General features: G+C 52.7%; 2 protein-coding genes across 5 annotated transcripts; one reads left to right on the top strand and one right to left on the bottom strand.

Annotated features, from left to right (window-relative positions):
- Positions 1 to 4,281: 4,281 nt before the first annotated feature.
- TRIR (telomerase RNA component interacting RNase) lies at positions 4,282 to 7,387 on the bottom strand. 2 transcript variants are annotated; one of them, XM_045853698.1, is made up of 3 exons: positions 6,984 to 7,367; positions 5,010 to 5,087; positions 4,282 to 4,714 (listed from the first exon to the last, which is right to left on the bottom strand). In XM_045853698.1, exons 1-3 carry the CDS (start codon positions 7,320 to 7,322, stop codon positions 4,607 to 4,609), a joined length of 525 nt encoding a protein of 174 aa, XP_045709654.1. In that variant the 5' UTR covers positions 7,323 to 7,367; the 3' UTR covers positions 4,282 to 4,606. The 2 variants fall into 2 exon arrangements, with proteins under 2 accessions (XP_045709654.1, XP_045709655.1); XM_045853699.1 differs by lacking the exon at positions 4,282 to 4,714 and having other exon boundaries at positions 5,011 to 5,087; positions 7,007 to 7,387.
- A 1,174-nt stretch (positions 7,388 to 8,561) lies between these two features.
- On the top strand, positions 8,562 to 14,807 carry GET3 (guided entry of tail-anchored proteins factor 3, ATPase). Of its 3 annotated transcripts, XM_045853579.1 has the most exons (8): positions 8,805 to 8,945; positions 9,120 to 9,287; positions 9,765 to 9,912; positions 12,499 to 12,647; positions 12,728 to 12,878; positions 13,658 to 13,765; positions 13,852 to 14,049; positions 14,463 to 14,807. In XM_045853579.1, exons 2-8 carry the CDS (start codon positions 9,211 to 9,213, stop codon positions 14,592 to 14,594), a joined length of 963 nt encoding a protein of 320 aa, XP_045709535.1. In that variant the 5' UTR covers positions 8,805 to 8,945; positions 9,120 to 9,210; the 3' UTR covers positions 14,595 to 14,807. The 3 variants fall into 3 exon arrangements, with proteins under 3 accessions (XP_045709534.1, XP_045709533.1, XP_045709535.1); XM_045853578.1 differs by lacking the exon at positions 9,120 to 9,287 and having other exon boundaries at positions 8,562 to 8,945; positions 14,423 to 14,807; XM_045853577.1 differs by lacking the exon at positions 9,120 to 9,287 and having other exon boundaries at positions 8,744 to 8,945.
- Positions 14,808 to 16,799: the final 1,992 nt, after the last annotated feature.

The following is a 16,799-nucleotide window of genomic DNA, read 5'->3' as shown; positions in this document are numbered from 1 at the left end:
CTCTCACCCAGAGCTAGCTGCGCCTTTGTCACCCCCTCCTCTAAGCATTGAACTGTGCCTCCTTCTCCGCACCCAGAGGATACTCTGTAGAAGGACAGTCTGTGTTCAAGGAAGGAGTGGAGGGGACAGCCTGGAGTGGACTTTATACCCGAGACAAAAAAAAAAAAAAAAAAGCCAGACAAAAGGAATGCTTGAGACAGGCTGGCTTTCTACAGAAACCTGCTACATTTTAGGTTACATATTTTCCAGTACTGTTTAATAATTTTTACAAGGATATGAAAAAACTCACAAGAATATAAAAATATTAACTAATAAAATAAACGCCAGATCAAAACGGCCTAATCCCTTTCCCCACTTGAGGCTGAATAACGCGGGACAGCCCAGGAAATTTAGGCAGAGGCAGGTCATGAAGGAAGACATTTTTGTGACCTTTGCACCGTCTGAGGACATAGTGGGGCCCTCTTCCTCTTAAGAGCAGGGTGGGGCTGCAGACTCTGGAAGACCAGTTTTCCCTCCTGCCACTCACAGCCTTAGTTTCCCCACCTGTCAAATAGGTATAAAAATATGTGGTTTGCTGGATTAGAGGTAAGGTAAGCATCACCAAAATTCTTTTATAACATGGGATCTACCGGGAGGAGCCCAAGGCCATCCTTTCACTATAGTCAGCCCCTCCCTAAACCAATATTTACTGAATTTAATCAACTAATGCTCTAATCCCAAAGAACAATCCAGCCCTGCCCCGAGAAACTTTTTGGCTTTGAGAGAGGCACAAGGTCAATTTTTGCCCCAGCATGGAGGAAGGAGATCGGTTTCTCAGTCCACCTCCCTTTGGCAAAGTCAGTCCCAGCTCTGTTCGTCCATAAAATACAGGAACCTAAGACATCTCTCGCGGAGCACTGTTTTTGGGAAAGGTCCACTGACACCGAGCCCCAGCCTGACGGCTGGATTCCAGGGATTCCCACCTCAGCTGGCTAGGCTGGACAAACTTCGGACCTGAGACACGTGCCCAGAGCCACTGCCTACGCCTGCGCAACGGCCTTCAGTAGCGCTGGAACTTGCCTGAACTACAAATTCCCTCCAGCCTGGAGCGCGGGCTTACGAGCTCAAAACCCAGGTATCTGGAGAGCCCTGAAGGTGGGCGTAGAGCAATTAGGCTGAGCGGCTGACACTAGGTTTGGAGGTTTCCGGAGAGCGTAGGACAGGTAGTTTTCTGCTTAGGGCGGGGGGCTACCCCATATAAGGGTTAGAGACGCAGGAAAGAATTTATGAAGGTTCACCTCCTTTTTTAACACGCAGTTTCTAGGGACTCTGTGCAAGCCTCCAGGGAAGCGTGCATGGGGGTGGAATAATGTGGCCCCTGCTGCCTGTATGGCTCACAGTATTGGGACTGATGGAAGTCTTTCTTCTCTCCAGCCCGTGTGTTGACGGGCAACCCCCACTCCCCGCCCCCATTTCTTAAGCACCTACCGCCAGTCAGGAGATTTCCCATTGTAATTCTCTGAACAGCCATGTACACAACAAACTTACTTCATGTAGAAGCTCTCAGGGCAAATGAAACTCAAGGAGCTGATGCCCAACCATGAATCTGAGATAGGAGACAAACGCTTATCACTTTACCTCCCTGCCTGAGCATGTTACCACACTGCACCCGTGTTTAAAGATGATGAGTCTTTACATTCTGGAGGTTTTCTTCACTCTCCGAAGGTTTTGGGATCTCAACAGGATTGTTCTTGAGAGGTGACATAATACGTGCATCATTTTCAGAAGTATAAACAGTTTTTTGTTGTCGTTTTTGGAGGGAGAGCAAAGAATTTGGTCTTCTCGCAAAACACTTCTGAGAATAGAGTTCATTGCCTGAATGTTGAGGAATTTGTACATTTTTTTTGTCTGTTAAACACTGCATACATGGATTTTACTAAATTCAACAGTTGTGTTAAAAAATAAAAATAAAAAAGCTCAGCATTTCTCAAACACAACCACCAAACAGAAGCCAGTTGCTTCACCCAGAATTGACAGTTGTTTGCAATAATGTCAGGGTTAACATTACTATACGAACGTTGCCCTTGTGTTTGAATCTGACTCTAGAGATGGTTCTGCATTTTACCCCTATTTTATAGAGGAAGAATCTGAACCACATAAAGGCTTAGTGACTTATCCAAGATCACACAGCTCCAGGTATCAGAATAGTTTGAAGCAAGGGGCTATGTGACTCACCAAAACCTGGTATTTGGTTTTCCTCCCCTTTCAGATTTTCCTGTTCAGAGCTGGTGAGCACCATGAAGGGAGGTGACAGGATTCCATCAGCTCCTCCTGCCTCTTGACACTTCAAACTAGAGGCTGAGCTGCTGCAGAGGCGACCTACTTTCTCCCTTATGTGTTTTTTAAAGATCCAGTCACTGCTGATGGCTTTGAGGGAGGAACAGAAATGGCTCTATTGGCTACACACTCTACATCCCCAAGGCTAAAGTCAACACATGGGCCAGCTTAGCATTCCCAAAGTGGGAAGAGCACTTTGAGCCAATGTGGAAAATAAACCGGACAAGCTTTACTGTGTATTAGCAGATGAGAGGGGATATGTCTCCTGCTCCAAAGCCTACTTGCTGCCTCCTCTTCAAGTCAGGTATGGTTTCAGATTGGGGTCTTTGCACCTGCTGTTCCACCTGGAACACTTCCAAAGTCTTCACTGCCAGTCTCAACTCCTTCAGAACTTGGGACAAATGCTGCCTTCTCAGGGAGGCAGGCCATCCCTGACCTACATAAAATTGCCCTCTTTTCCACTCTCATCTCAGTGCCCATTTCAAACTTTATTTTTTCCCCTAGAATGTATAACCGTATGATGCACTCTAGTTTTTATTTTGTTTATTGTCTGTTTCTCCCCAACTACAATGTCACCTCCACGGTGTTCCACCCCAATCCCCACAGGCTGGATTCTGGCAGAGTCTGAAGCCAAGCAGCTGCCATCTCAGCCTTTTCCCAGGACCACAGCAGTCTGCCCTTCCTCCCTCTGCCTCTGCAGGTCCCAGTAACCACCATGATCCCCCAAGTCCTGCTCCTCCCCTGATAGGAGACAGGAACCTGACCCTAGGACAGGCTGGAGTGCTGAGCTGCTCAGCATTCGGGCCTGGGAAGGCCTAAAAGGTGGGGCCATGTCAGGAGCCCCAGGTCTATTAGGGGTTGGGAGCCCCTGAGCAGGGGTTGAAAGGCAATGGCATCTTAAAACATTCCAGCTCCAACGGGATGAACAAAGGGGCCAGGAGGGGCCAGAAGTACAAGGAGCATTAGAGGAACACTAGGGAGTCAGACTTCCTTTAGGACACTCTGTACCCTAACATGCCAAGTTATATCTACAGGTGGGACAAACCCCTGTAATCCTCCTAATCATGTACACAGCCAGGCAGGGCCAATCCCAGCCTCCCTGGAAGGTCTGCAAATAGCTAGGACAGAGCAGCTGCAGTGGAATCCAGATCCTAGCCCTCTTCACCTCCTGTACTGCCAACAGCCCAGCACCCTAGCTCCCCAGATCATGACCCAGCCTCCCATCTCCCAGGTTGCACCCCAACCCCACTTCAACCAGGCAGATCCTGTTAAAATGTAAGACACACCAGGGTTGCTTCTTAGCTCAAAACCACCAAAAGGCTTCTTTCTTTTAATTAAGAATGAAGTTCCAAGTTCTCACCCTAACATAAAAGGTTCTGTATGTAATACACCCACCCTCCTCACTCACCTGGCTCCAGTGATAAAGGCTTCCTCAAAGTTCCACATACTCTCCCTCCTGTCTTTAAACTGGCTGTTCCCTCTTCCTGGAACTCGTTTCCTCACCTCCCTCAGGTCCCTGATCAGATGTCAGTGAAAATAGACACCCTTCCCCAGACTCTACCCTGTACATCTTGACAGGCACCTCCCAAAATGGCTTCCCCTTTTTGTGTTTCCTTCCACAAGGACAGAGAGCCTGAGTGGTCTCTTCTGGGGCCCCAGGACCCAGCCCAGGCACACAGTAGGTGCTCAGTATCTGCTGAATGACAGCTTTAGTCCAGTTAAATGGGCCTGTGAAGAGCCCCTGAACATGAGGAACAACAGGGGCTCAGTCAGGGGGGTACAGTCAGGGGTAGGAGGAAATGGGTCCTGGTGAAGGGTCCAGGTCTGCTGATGGGGACCCCCCATCACCCATCACCCCCCAGCCCCCCCAGCCACCACCACCAAGCCAGATCCAGGCTCTGGTCAGCACAGCAAGGAAGGGTTTAGGTCGGAAGGAACAAAGATGGCAAACCAATCACACAGCTCTAGCACTAAGTCAAGTTCTTTACTTCCCAGAAGTGATGGCTAAGGAGAGGAAAGGGAGGGTGAGGAAAGGAAGACAAGAAAGAGCCAGAGAGAGCAAGGAGGTGGGAGAAAGGGGACAGTAAACCACTGTTCTATGAAGTCTCAGGAGGCAAGTGCTCAAGGTAAAAAAGAGTCCTGGAGAATTGTCCACGGCTGCGGGAAGCATCTTGGTTTCCTTCTGTGTTTAAGTCCTTGGGGGAAAAGGCTGCCGCCACTGCTGCCGCATTAAATAGTTATGTACATCGCAGAGAGTCCCAGGCCATGGGCAGGCGGGAGAAGAAGGGGGTCATTTCACCAGGGGCCGAGTTTTATCATCATCGCCGCACTGGTGGGCTTTGTACTTTTTCACCTCTGCCATGTACTTGGCCCACGCGTCACCTTTACTTGTTAATACCTGTAGGGGCATACAGGAGGTTGGAAAGGAAATGCCAAGAAGGTCAGGAACTGGAGTCAGGACTGTCCTGAGACAGCTGAACCACCCCCAGTGTCACCACCCCAGAGATCTGGGTTTGGGGTAAAGACATTCAGGGTCAAGTTATCTGGGGACCTTGTTGAAAGCCCTCCTCCCCAACCCAGTACCCCCATCCAAGGCCCAGATGCTAGACAGGGAGGGACATGGCTGATTAGCCAGGTGCAGAGGTTGGAAAGGAAGGGCCTCATGGGAAGCCCCAGACACCTAGCCGGCTCACCTCATCCTCCGTCTTCTGCTTCTTGGCTACTATTCCCGTCTTGAGGGCTAGTTTGTTCCCGCCTCTGCGCTTGCCCACCTGGGTGAAGGGACAGAAGACTGCAACGGTTACAGGAGCCGGGCCCGCCCTTGGCGGCGCTGAGGCCCACTACACCTTCCTAGCCCGGCCGGGTGGCCCGTCCCGACTCCGCGCCCAGCTCCGCCAGCCGGCCAACCTGCGCAGCAATCAGAGAGGAGCACACGCGACTCTTAGCACCTGCCTTGGGCCCGTTATGCCCAGGCAGTCGTGGGCTCCCAGGTGGCCCTCCCTCCCAGGGAGTGAGAAGAACCCTCACATGAGTGGGGCTGGGCTCATCCTCACTCTCCATGCTGAAGCCTCACCCTCCCCTAGCAGTGACCACGCAGGCTTTTATTAAGCACTTACTGTACATCAAGCCCTGTGCCAAGTGCTTTGCATGTATCGTCTCCTTTCACTTTAGCAGTTACAACCATCCTCATTTTATATATAAGGAGACATTTTTGAGAAGGAAAGGCCTGTACCCTCAGTCATTCTGACAGCAAACGATGGAGCTGGGTTCAGGATCAGGGGAGTCCAAACCACAGAGCAGCATCCTTAACCACCAAGCAATACTGTGTCCCCCATACCTAAACTGGCCTGGTCTCTTGAGGGTGCTTTCCCAACAGCCCTTCAATGAACAATGAAAAAGGCAATAATAACTACTGCTACTTCCACTCAAGAAGGGGCATTTGTCTTCCATACCATTCTCACACCAACCCAGCTCCTGACACTTCCCCTTCCTCAAACAGAAGTCTCACTCTGGACTTCTGTCCTGGTCCTCCATGTTCTCCCACTGACTGATGGCTTCCGGTGCCCCACCGGCTGCAATAGGCTTGACAGTCATCATCCCTCTCCACCCCTCAACCAGGCATTAAGTGACCTGCCCTGATGGGACTAATCTCACACCTACTTTTGGTGGATAAAGAAACTTGACCCCCAGTCTGTTATTCTCAAGTCAAAACTTCTTTCTCCACACTATGGGGACTTGATCTCAACACCAGAGACAAAACAAGCCCAGAGTGAACAATCTATATAGATACCATTTATTTAGCCTAAAACTTCTCAATCTTACACTAAAGACTTTTGGAGCTGCATCATTCTTTGCTGTGGGTGGGGGCGTGAGGAGGGCTGCCTTATGCATTACAGAATATGGGGCAACATCCCTGGTCTCCACTCAGATGTCAATTGCACTCCCCCTCCCCCCGCCCAGTTTTGACAACTAAAAATGTCTCCACACTTTGCTTCACGGGAAGATCATCCCCAACTGAAAATGACTGGTTCAGCCCTTTCTGTAAGACAGGCCCCATGCTAACCACTTTTCCAGGATGGCTTCAATGAACTCTTATCACATCAGAAAAGATGATGTCCATTTTCCCAAATACAAAAAAAAAAAGAAGGTAGGCCATCCCCAATGCTCCAGGAAAGCAGCGATCTTCTGTCATGTTCACCAAGGCCTAACCAACACCTAGCACAATGCCCAACACAAGGTAAGGTGCTCAACAGACACACTGGACAAACGACACTCAGGGAAGCCTAGCAAATTTCTTGAGGTAATAGTAAGAGATCTGAGTCCCTAATCCAAACGCATCTTAAGACTCTACATCTGAGTTTGTTCCCGTTCCTAATAGTGGGTCATTGTCCCGGTATCCACAGTTCCAGTACCACTCAAACAGGAATCCTTAGTTCCCTAGTTTCCCATCCCCGGCTCCCGGTTCTCGCGAGCAGGCTACGGGAGTGCCCAAGTTCGCCCCCAAACCTCTCTCGTCGGGAATCCAGGTTTCGCATCTTCAGCGGGTGACCTGGATGCCCCCTCATCGGGACTGGAGGGTATACCTGGATCCCGATCCCCTCTCTTGGGCCCGATTCTCCCTGCCAAGGAAGGCCCTGGCGCCCGCCCCCACCCCCGCGGCTCCTTACGAAGCTGAGCGTAGGGCCCGGGCCGCCCTTCCTCTTCGGATCCCCAGGACCCGCGGCGGCGGCGGTAGCTGGCTGATCGGGTCGCGGCGGACCCGGGGGCGGCTCCTCCTGCCGCTGCCGCTGCTCCTCCTCCATCTTCCGCTTGAACAGCTCGAGGAAGCTGCCGTCGTTGGCGAACAAGTTCACGCCACCAGACACCGGGCTCGACACTTCCTCATCCCCGCTCTCAGGCGATGTCCCGGGCCCCGACTCAGCCCATCGGCTCCCGCCGCCACCGCCCGCCGCAGGGCCCGCGGCCTCCCGGCCCGGAGGTTCCGCCCGTCTCCCTCGGGCGGCCATTTTGTCACTAGGTGCCGCGCAAAGGACTCCGGGAAGGTTGCTCGGCCCCGCGCTGGGCGCCCGACTTGTCAGGTCCCGTGCAGTGCATGCCGGGAAGAGCGATCTAGCCCCGAAGCGTCCGCAATGGGGGCGGGACCTGAGGGGCGGGACGAATAAGGGGTAAAATCTGGCGCAGCTGACCCAACAGCTCAGACCTGGGCAGGCGTTTCGCAGACACGGACTGCCGGGAAATGAGGCCATCGTCTAGGGCCGTAGCTGGCTCTCCGGAGTGAGGCTTCCGCTTGGGACTGGGGTCGCATAGATTTCCAGGACTAGAATCCCCTTCTTGGAACCAGAGATAACCTCAGTGAGAAGTATCCCATTCCCTTTGAGGCTGTGTGCTCAACTGACACCTTGGAACATAGGTCCCTAACTAGGTATAGAGAGCCTGGATCCCCGAATTAGAAACGAGAGTGTTCTAGGTTGGGGTCCTATCTCTGGGATGGAGCTCTCATTTGGGAATGCGGACACAGCTAGCTCTGTGGAGCTGTGGTCCCCAGCTGAGAATCAGGTTATTATTTTATGGGCTAGAATACTCAGATGAAGCCGTAGGTATTCTAAACTGGAGTCCCCTAGTTTAAGAGTGTCCGCCAAGGACATGGGCCCCAGTTTGTAATTCTACCCAGCGCAGAAGTTCAAACGGAATTCGCTGGAGTCTTCCCTTCCACAAGGAGCAAACCGCGAGGAGGTTTTCTGGAATAGGGTCACTTCCAAGACAAGGAGCGCAGTTGCAGGTATAGTCCCTGCCCTAGTTTGACCCCATGGGGGTTCAGGGAGCACTGGGTAAGGGTCTGCAGACTTTGCTCACAACTGGAGTGTTCTCCCTCTGGCCCACTCACAGCTCCGGGATCTGTCTTCAGCCAACTAAACAACAATTCGTCTAGGATTGGTTTGCGTCAGGAGCCATCTGGCTCACAGGAGACGGACCTAAGAGGGGGTTGGGACCCAATCTAGAGTATAGTGGGGGAAAGACCGACAGGAGGTTGAGCCTATGGAGTCCGGCCAGGGAGGACCTGGGATGCAACTCCGAAAGGGCCTGAACTGGGTGTTTGGCTGGTTGCTAAGGAGAGGTTGGAGGCTACCGGGGCGTGAGAGTGATTGGTAAAAGTGAAAAAAAAAAAAAAAAAGACGTAGCCAATGAGAAGAGAGCTGCGGGACAGAGCCCAATCAGTAAAGGGGAGTATTCTGGGACGTGCCAATAAGTTAATTATCAGGGGGCGTCTTTGAGGAAACATAGTCGACAGATTGACAAGGCAAACCCTAGAAAACGAAAACATTGAAGATATAGCTTCTATTCGCGCCTAAAAGTCAGGCTAAAGGGAGTTAACTCCGGTCCCTAGACCTGACGGAGATAAGATAAGGAATTTCCCCTGTAGGTGCTTTGTGTGGTGCGCTCCGCTTGGTCACGTGAGCCGGTTCCAAGATGGCGGCAGGGGTGGCCGGGTGGGGGGTTGAGACAGAAGAGTTCGAGGATGCGCCTGATGTGGAGCCGCTGGAACCCACTCTTAGCAACATCATCGAGCAGCGTAGCCTTAAATGGATATTCGTCGGGGGCAAGGGTGGCGTTGGCAAGACCACCTGCAGGTAAAGAGGCTGTGGCAGGGGCCGGGAACACCGGTGGGATGTACCACTGGGCAAAGGGGAGGCCAGTGACCGGCTCTTCCACCCTGAGCCGGACATGGGGGCTGGGCCGGGGTCTTCCGAGTTGTATTCTCCTGAAGTTTCCTGGAACAAATGGAAGATAACTCCTGAATGCAGGCCTGGCAACCTCTGAGTTGGACCATCCGCGTTGGGGCTCAGGGACCGAACCACATTGAACCCAGTGCACGGGGGCCATCAGAGCACTTAGATGTCCCAATCAACTGGATCACGCCAGAGTGAGCTCAGAGTAGGGGGAGTGGCACCGGAGCAAGCCATCCTAGTCTGGTGAACCTTGCTACATTATGCCCACGTGGGGATGGGGTGGGGGTGGGAGAAGGGGGTAAGGGCACATGATTAGGGTATTCCAATAAGGTGGTAGGGGGGGGAGGGATCCCTGGGGCAAATTATCCTGGGCAAATGGACTGAACCATCCTGAGTTTAGCAGAAGGTTCAGAGGACTCCTTAGCTTAGCATTGAGGACGTGCAAGGGACCTCCTTATCTATGCTGACTGAACAGCCGGACCATGCCACTCTATGCCAGCAAAGAAGTAGGCATCAGGCCAGACTGAACGTCACCACTCTAGCCAGATACAGCAGTCATAGATGAGGTTTAAGAGGGCCCCTCTGAAGGTACTGAGGCTTGATCCCACAATTACCCATACTCTCAAGGCCCCTGCTTCTGGGCCCTGCATCACCCCATGCAGACCTAGAAAGTTCAGACTGATCCCTTACTTTCTGCCTTTCGACCTTTTCCTTGCCCAGCTGCAGCCTGGCAGTCCAGCTGTCCAAAGGGCGGGAGAGTGTTCTGATCATTTCCACAGACCCAGCCCACAACATCTCCGATGCATTTGACCAGAAGTTCTCCAAGGTGCCCACCAAGGTCAAAGGCTATGACAACCTCTTTGCTATGGTGAGTAGAGTAAGGCTTAGCTCTCCACTCCAGCAGAGGCTCATTCAGGCCTTTCCTGTGAACACCTACCATCAACTACAGTGTCTTGCCCAGGCTACATCCTTTGTCTCTCCAGTTTCACCCCTTCTTCACCATACCCAGAGGGAAATGACTGAGGAGTGGTTGTTGAGCCGAAAGGAAGCCAGAGTGATTGGCGCTTGGTGTGCAAGGGGAGGGAGGTAGCAGAGAGGTCAGTCAGAGCCACATGGTGTAGGACCTTGTAGGCTGCTGGGAGCAGTTTGGCTTTGTTTCCAAGTTTAATAGGAAGCTGTTCATTTTGAGCAGAGCAATGTCATAGCCAAATTCATTTTTTCAGAAATGCTATATGGCTGCCATGCAGAGACCAGATTGCAAGTTGAGGCTGGAAGTAAGGAGACTAACAAGGAGCTTGGGTCAGTGACCAGGCAAGAGATGATAGCAGCCAAGATGATGGAGGAAGAATGTTGGGGGAGAAATGGCTAGATCAGGATGTTGCTTGGAAATAAAGTGCTGCATCTGCTTGGTTGTAATGTGAGGGAAAGAAATGAATTAAGTGCATCTCTTAGTTGGCTCTTGAGCAGCTGGGATGGGGAAGACTAGGACACGAGCAGGTTTAGAAGAGACAAATCAGGAATTCCATTTTGACTGCAGGGAGTCCAAGGTGCCCACTGGACATCTAAGTGTTTAACATGTGAGCCTGGAGCTGAGAAGAAGTTGACATTGATTTGGGGGCCATGGCCCCAAGGATGGTATTTAAAGCTGTGTAAGTGAAGGAGAGTGAGAACAGAGAGGCCCAGAAACAGTCTGAGAGCACATCTGCATTTAGGGTTCAATAGTGAAGAAGGCCAAGAAGGAGCCACCAGCCAGGTGAGAAAGCCAGAAGGTATGGGCTCCGGGTCTTCAGGAGGACAAAGGAACTTGGGCAGGAAGAGGTTGTCCACTCCTGCAGGCATATCACTTTTAAAGGGACTACCCTGGGAGTGGGGGGCAAAAGCCAGGCTGGAGTTCATGAGGCAAGAAGGTGGAGACAGTGATTGTCATGATGGGGGCTGAGAAAGGGAGTCATCACAGGAGGGAAATGAAAGAGGGGTTAAGGAAGGTTTCTTTTTTTAGAAAGGAGCTGCTGGAGTATATTTGTTTGCTAATGTAAATGCTCCAACAGTGGGGAGGGACAAATGATACTGCAGGAAGGAGTGAGGATGCCAGCAGAGGACTGTCCTCAGGTGGGAATGAGCTCCGTCCAGTGCACAGACCCATGACTTGGCTTCTCAGGGCTGGGGATGGGGAGGCAAGGCAGGGGGACTGGGACATTTCCCAGAGATAAGGGTATTGACAGCCAGGGGCTTTTCTTTGTCTTTGAGACCCAGGTGAGGCACACGTCTCAACAGAGAACAAGGAAAAAATGGAACAGAGGGGTTTGAGGAGAGTTTGAAGATGTGACATAAACACTCCTGAGGGTAGATTGTCTGGCTGCCAAGTCCCCATAGGAGTTTGTGATTAGAAATAGGGAGCAAGGTGGGAACTATTTGTCAGGTGTGTTCCCCTGATGTTCAGCTCAGTGCAGCCACACCAGAGAGCCAGCAATAACCAGGATGGGGATTTTGCCAGCCACAGAGGGAAAAGGGAGTGTTTGTAGCAGCAACCTATGGAGCCTGGACTGGATATGGGTGCCAGCCAAGAGGGACACCAACAGTGAACTGGGGTCTGGGGAGAGGGGACAAGGTAGCCCAAAGAGGTTTAAATAACTGAGACAGGAGGCAAAGAGGCCCAGGTCAGAGAATGGGGTATGTGAGCTCAGAGATGATGCAGTGACTAGGAATAACCCATCAAGGGTATAATTGGGTGTGATGGGGGTTGGGGGTGATGGGTAGGCAAGCTCCATGCAGGGAAATGGACCTCCAAGGTCAGTGAGGAGAGCTTCATCACAGGACCCATGAAGCCACCAAGATGAGGTGCCATAGGAGGATAGAGAACGAGCCATCAAGTCCAGGACTGGCCCGAGACATCGGGGGTGGTCATACCTTTGCAGACTACACATCCATGTTGAGGGCCTCCTGTGTACCATACAGTTTCTGGCGCCCTTGTGGGACTGACATTCTGGTTTGGGGGAGAGTTGAGAAAAGTGATGAGTAAGTCATGTGAGGAAAGGCTGGGTGTTAAGGAGAAAGGAAGGCAGGGCAGTGGGGGCTGCAGGTGCACCATTAGATGAGATGGTGAGGGAAGACTCACATTAGAGGAATAATCTGGAAGCCGTCGGGGGCCTGGGTGGGGGAAATAGCTGACAAAAGCCCTGCAGCAGGCTTTGGCTTCCCTCTGGGGGCACTGATCGAAATTCATAGTTTCCATCTGTTTTTGAAATAGTTTGACTGTTTGTGCAATCTGGAGACCTTAGTGCTTGAGGGAAGGCCATGATACCTAGGGAGTTTCCCAGTCTCTTCCCTGAGGGCTCTGATGCAGGACCAAGGTTGGGGCCTTTTACGGGCTCCCCTGGCGCCCACCCAGGTGAGAAAGCCCTGGGAATAGCAGCAGCAGCATCCTGAGTCTCAATCCCTTGCCACCTCCCCCCAGGAGATTGACCCCAGCCTTGGCGTGGCAGAGCTGCCTGACGAGTTCTTTGAGGAGGACAACATGCTAAGCATGGGCAAGAAGATGATGCAGGAAGCCATGAGCGCCTTCCCAGGCATCGACGAGGCCATGAGCTATGCGGAGGTCATGAGGTCAGGTCCAGCGGGCTAGTGCTGCCTGGGGCTGGGATGGAAGAAGGAGCAGAGTGGGCCTGACCGTCATCTCCCTGCAGGCTTGTGAAGGGCATGAACTTCTCAGTGGTGGTGTTTGACACGGCGCCCACGGGCCACACGCTGAGGCTGCTGAACTTTCCCACCATCGTGGAGCGGGGCTTAGGCCGCCTCATGCAGATCAAGAACCAGATCAGCCCCTTCATCTCACAGGCAGGCAGGGCCCCAGGGCATCCAGGTGTCCCCTGAGTGGGAGCCAGTTCCCAGGCCCCCAGATATGTGGTAACAAAGGCTTTTCCCACACACAGTCCCTCTGGGTCCACAGTTCCTAATGGGGGGGTGGCTCTTCATTATGGGAGGACTATTCCCCCCACTAGGGGACTTAGTGTCTCCACCTCCGCCTACTGGGTGCCCCAGACAGAGCTTGAAAGCATGTATTTCACAGCCAGGTGGCCCAGGTTCAAATGCTTTGCACTCCAGTGTGACATAACTGTGACAGAGGCAAGTCACTTAATTCCTCTGGGCTTCACCTTCCTTGCCTGTCTAATGGAGAGCATGTGAGTGTTACCATTTATTATTATTAGCATGACAACTTGACAAACACACTTATATACACATCCCAGCCCGTAGGTGGTGTGTGTGGTCCCCCAGTGGGGACCTATGCTTCAGGTAGTCATATTTGTAGAGCACTTACTCTGTGCCAGGCACTGTTCTGAGAATGTGACATGTATGAACTCATCTAGCATACCGGCTGTTGGAGGTAAGGTCTACGTATGGGGAAATTAAGCCTTCAGGTGGTCAAGCCACCTGGCCATGGTCCCCCAAAAGAGGCAGAGTTGGGATTCAACCCCTCCAGGCTGCTCAAGGGCCCACACCTTTAAACACTGGGAGGTGTTAGGAGCCATCCACCCTGGGTGTTTAGCAAGCCCCCAACCCAGGAGGTATAACAGCCCCAGGTGTAAGCCTCAAGCCCTCCCATGCCCTTCCCCCAGATGTGCAACATGCTGGGCCTGGGGGATATGAATGCAGACCAACTGGCCTCAAAGCTGGAGGAGACACTGCCCGTCATTCGCTCTGTCAGCGAGCAGTTCAAGGACCCTGTGAGTCATGGGACAGGTGGACAATGAGAGGCTTTGGGGATAGGGATAGCACCTGGCCCTCACTATCCTCTCTCAATGCCCTGCAGGAGCAGACGACTTTCATCTGCGTGTGCATTGCTGAGTTCCTGTCCCTGTATGAGACAGAGCGGCTGATCCAGGAGCTGGCCAAGTGCAAGATTGACACACACAACATCATTGTCAACCAGCTTGTCTTCCCAGACCCCGAGAAGCCCTGCAAGATGTGTGAGGCCCGCCACAAGATCCAGGCCAAGTACCTGGACCAGGTGTGCATGCCCAGCTGCCCACCCAGCCCTTACACCTCTGATCCTGGCAGTGGGGACCGGGCCCAGCCTAACCACAGCCTGCCAGCCATTTACTCCATGCTCTTTGTGCTTCATCCAACCTCTGACCTCTGCCCTAGCCTCCTACCCCTTCACCCCTACTTCAGACCTCTCCTTTCAGTTCAGCACTGGAGGACTGTGGCAAGGCTGGCCTGGAAACCTCTGGCCCTGGGGAACCGGAGGTCCAGCCCAGGGATCTCTGACCTCACTGGTGCTCCTACCTGTGACCCTGTGACCCTGTGAAGCCTCTGACCCTGGGAGGCCCCCAGCCTAATCCCTTCAATCTACCGGTATTCTGTCCCTGTCCTGCATCCAGCCCCCTGACCTCTGCCCTCTGCCCCCTGCCCTGGCCACAGATGGAGGACCTGTACGAAGACTTCCACATTGTGAAGCTGCCTTTGCTGCCCCATGAGGTGCGTGGGGCAGACAAGGTCAACACCTTCTCTGCCCTCCTCCTGGAGCCCTACAAGCCACCCAGCGCCCAGTAACACCGCTGCCAGCCCCAGCTGCTACCATTTCCACCCACCCTCCACCCCATTGGGGCAGAGTTTGCACAGAGTCCCCCCCATAGTACAGGGGGAGCCATTTGGAAGGTGGGAGACAGGGAGGGGTTCTGTTCCCCCTGGTGGGGCTTGGGAGGCTGTAGCTGCCCCCACCTCTCCCCGCCTCTCGCACCTCAATAAAAATTATCTTAAACCATACAAGGGTTTGGGCGTCAGTGCCTCCATATAGCATTGCACAAGTTGTACATTACACAAAGGTGTCATGTTTAAAGGGGCACAGTCACAACAGACCTAACAAAGGTGTTTTTTAGCAAAGGTGTTTTTTTAGTCTTCAGTAAGGGGTGATTTTTTTAGCTCTCTGTAGGTAGGGATTGTCCCTACCATAATGCGTAGAGTGGAAGGGACATATATCCCCTTCCTTTGAGGCTCAGAGCGTGGGAACCAGGAGGCCTCTTGGAGAGCCCCAGGCTGGTAGGAAGCAGATTAGGCCGGCAGTGGCCCAGCACTGCCTGCTGTTTGCTTTGGAAATTAGTGGGCACCCTGGGCAGAGGTTGGGCTGGCCAGACTGGGGATTAACAGTCTCCACCCCGCAATTCCTGCCCCCATGGGGTGACATCAGCTCCTCCCAGCACAGCTACACCCAGGTACAGATTAGGGGACAGGATGTCAGAGGACACAAGCCAGAAGAGATCCTGAAGTCTTGTCCTTCCTATAGTTGTCTCTGAGTGTCCTCGTGTTGGAGTTTCATCTCTCAAAAGGAGACAAGTGTGGCCATTCACAGAGCCATAGGACAGATTCTCCTGACCCTTGAAGGGTCGGCACACCAGCCTGCAAGGCACCCAGTGGGCCCCTTTATACCCTTTATTCCTCCCTTTGCCACTGCCTGGACAGCCACATTCATTCCCCCCTGGGAGACAGAGGACTAGGAAGACCTCCAGCGTCTGCAGATTCCAAGCCGGAGCTATTGGGGGCGGGGGGCGGGGGGCAGGGGAAAATGTACGAGAGGTACCTGAGGATGCGTATGAGTCAGAAAGTGGTGTTCAAACTGCACACTCGGTCTGGGTGTGTCAGGGTGTGTGTGCATGCATGTAAGGGGAACCCAGCCACCAGCCCAGACGTGTCCTTGACTCTGTTGCACTAGGTGTACACAAGCAGGTGTGGGCATGTCCAGGTGGCACTTGTAAACAAACACGGTGGTGCAGCCCATGACAAAGACCCCAGGTTCCCAGCTGAAACACCTGGATTCAAATCCCAGCTGTGCATTGAAAGGGCTGTGTCATTTTTGCCTCAGTGTCCCCGGTAGTTGGAGTGACAAGCACCAATTTTCATAAGCCTGCTTGTAAGGACTCAATGAGATGAAATAAATAACCTCTTTATGAGAGCACCAGGCATTTACCTGCCAAAGTGTTATTATTCGTTGTTACATTTAAGCATGTGAATGAGCTTGGGCAATTTGCCCCTAGCCCAGCAAGGGTCCAGCAGTCAGAACTGCGTGGGGACACTGTGAACTGGAGAAGGGAATGAGCACAAGGAGAGGGGAAGAGAAGTCTGGCTGCAGTGTGTATAAAGACATATCCTGATGTGGCTCAGTGGATTGAGCACTGGCCTGTGAACCAAAGGGTCACTGGTTCAATACCCAGTCAGGACACATGTGTGGGTTGCAGGCCAGGTCCCTAGTAGGGGGCGCTTGAGAGGCAAACACTGATGTTTCTCTCCTCCTCTCTAAAAATATTTCTTTCAAAAAAGATACACCCTAGCCCTGGCTGGTATGGCACTGGATTGAGCCTCAGCCTGTGAACCAAGGGGTCACCAGTTTGATGCCTGGGTTGCAGGCCAGGTTTGGTCCCTGGTGGGAGCACAGGACAGGTAACAACATGTTGGTGTTTCTCTCCCTCTCTTCCGCCCCCCTTCCCCTCTATCTAAAAAAGATAAATAAAATCTTAAAAAAAAAACATGCATACACCCTAGAGAGTGGGGGACTCTGGTCAGGAAGAGAGCCTCATCAACTCAAAGCCTCCCCAGGGCCCATAGCTAGCAGTGCCACCCCTCATCCACTTTTATTGGCTGTCCAGCTGGACAGCAGAGGAGCGGGTTTGGGGATGGCCAGCCTAGGCTAGTTCCTAATTACCCCAGGTGGGGCAGGCATCTGCCAGCCTTGGAACAAAGCATCCTGGCTGGCAGGGCTTCTGG

This window comes from Phyllostomus hastatus, unplaced genomic scaffold (genome assembly GCF_019186645.2).
Source record: "Phyllostomus hastatus isolate PE091 unplaced genomic scaffold, TTU_PhHast_1.1 phas_contig_98, whole genome shotgun sequence".
Classification (NCBI taxonomy): Eukaryota; Metazoa; Chordata; class Mammalia; order Chiroptera; family Phyllostomidae; genus Phyllostomus; species Phyllostomus hastatus.
The sequence above is the reverse complement of the archived record's forward strand: the minus strand, read 5'-3'. Positions and strand labels throughout refer to the sequence as shown.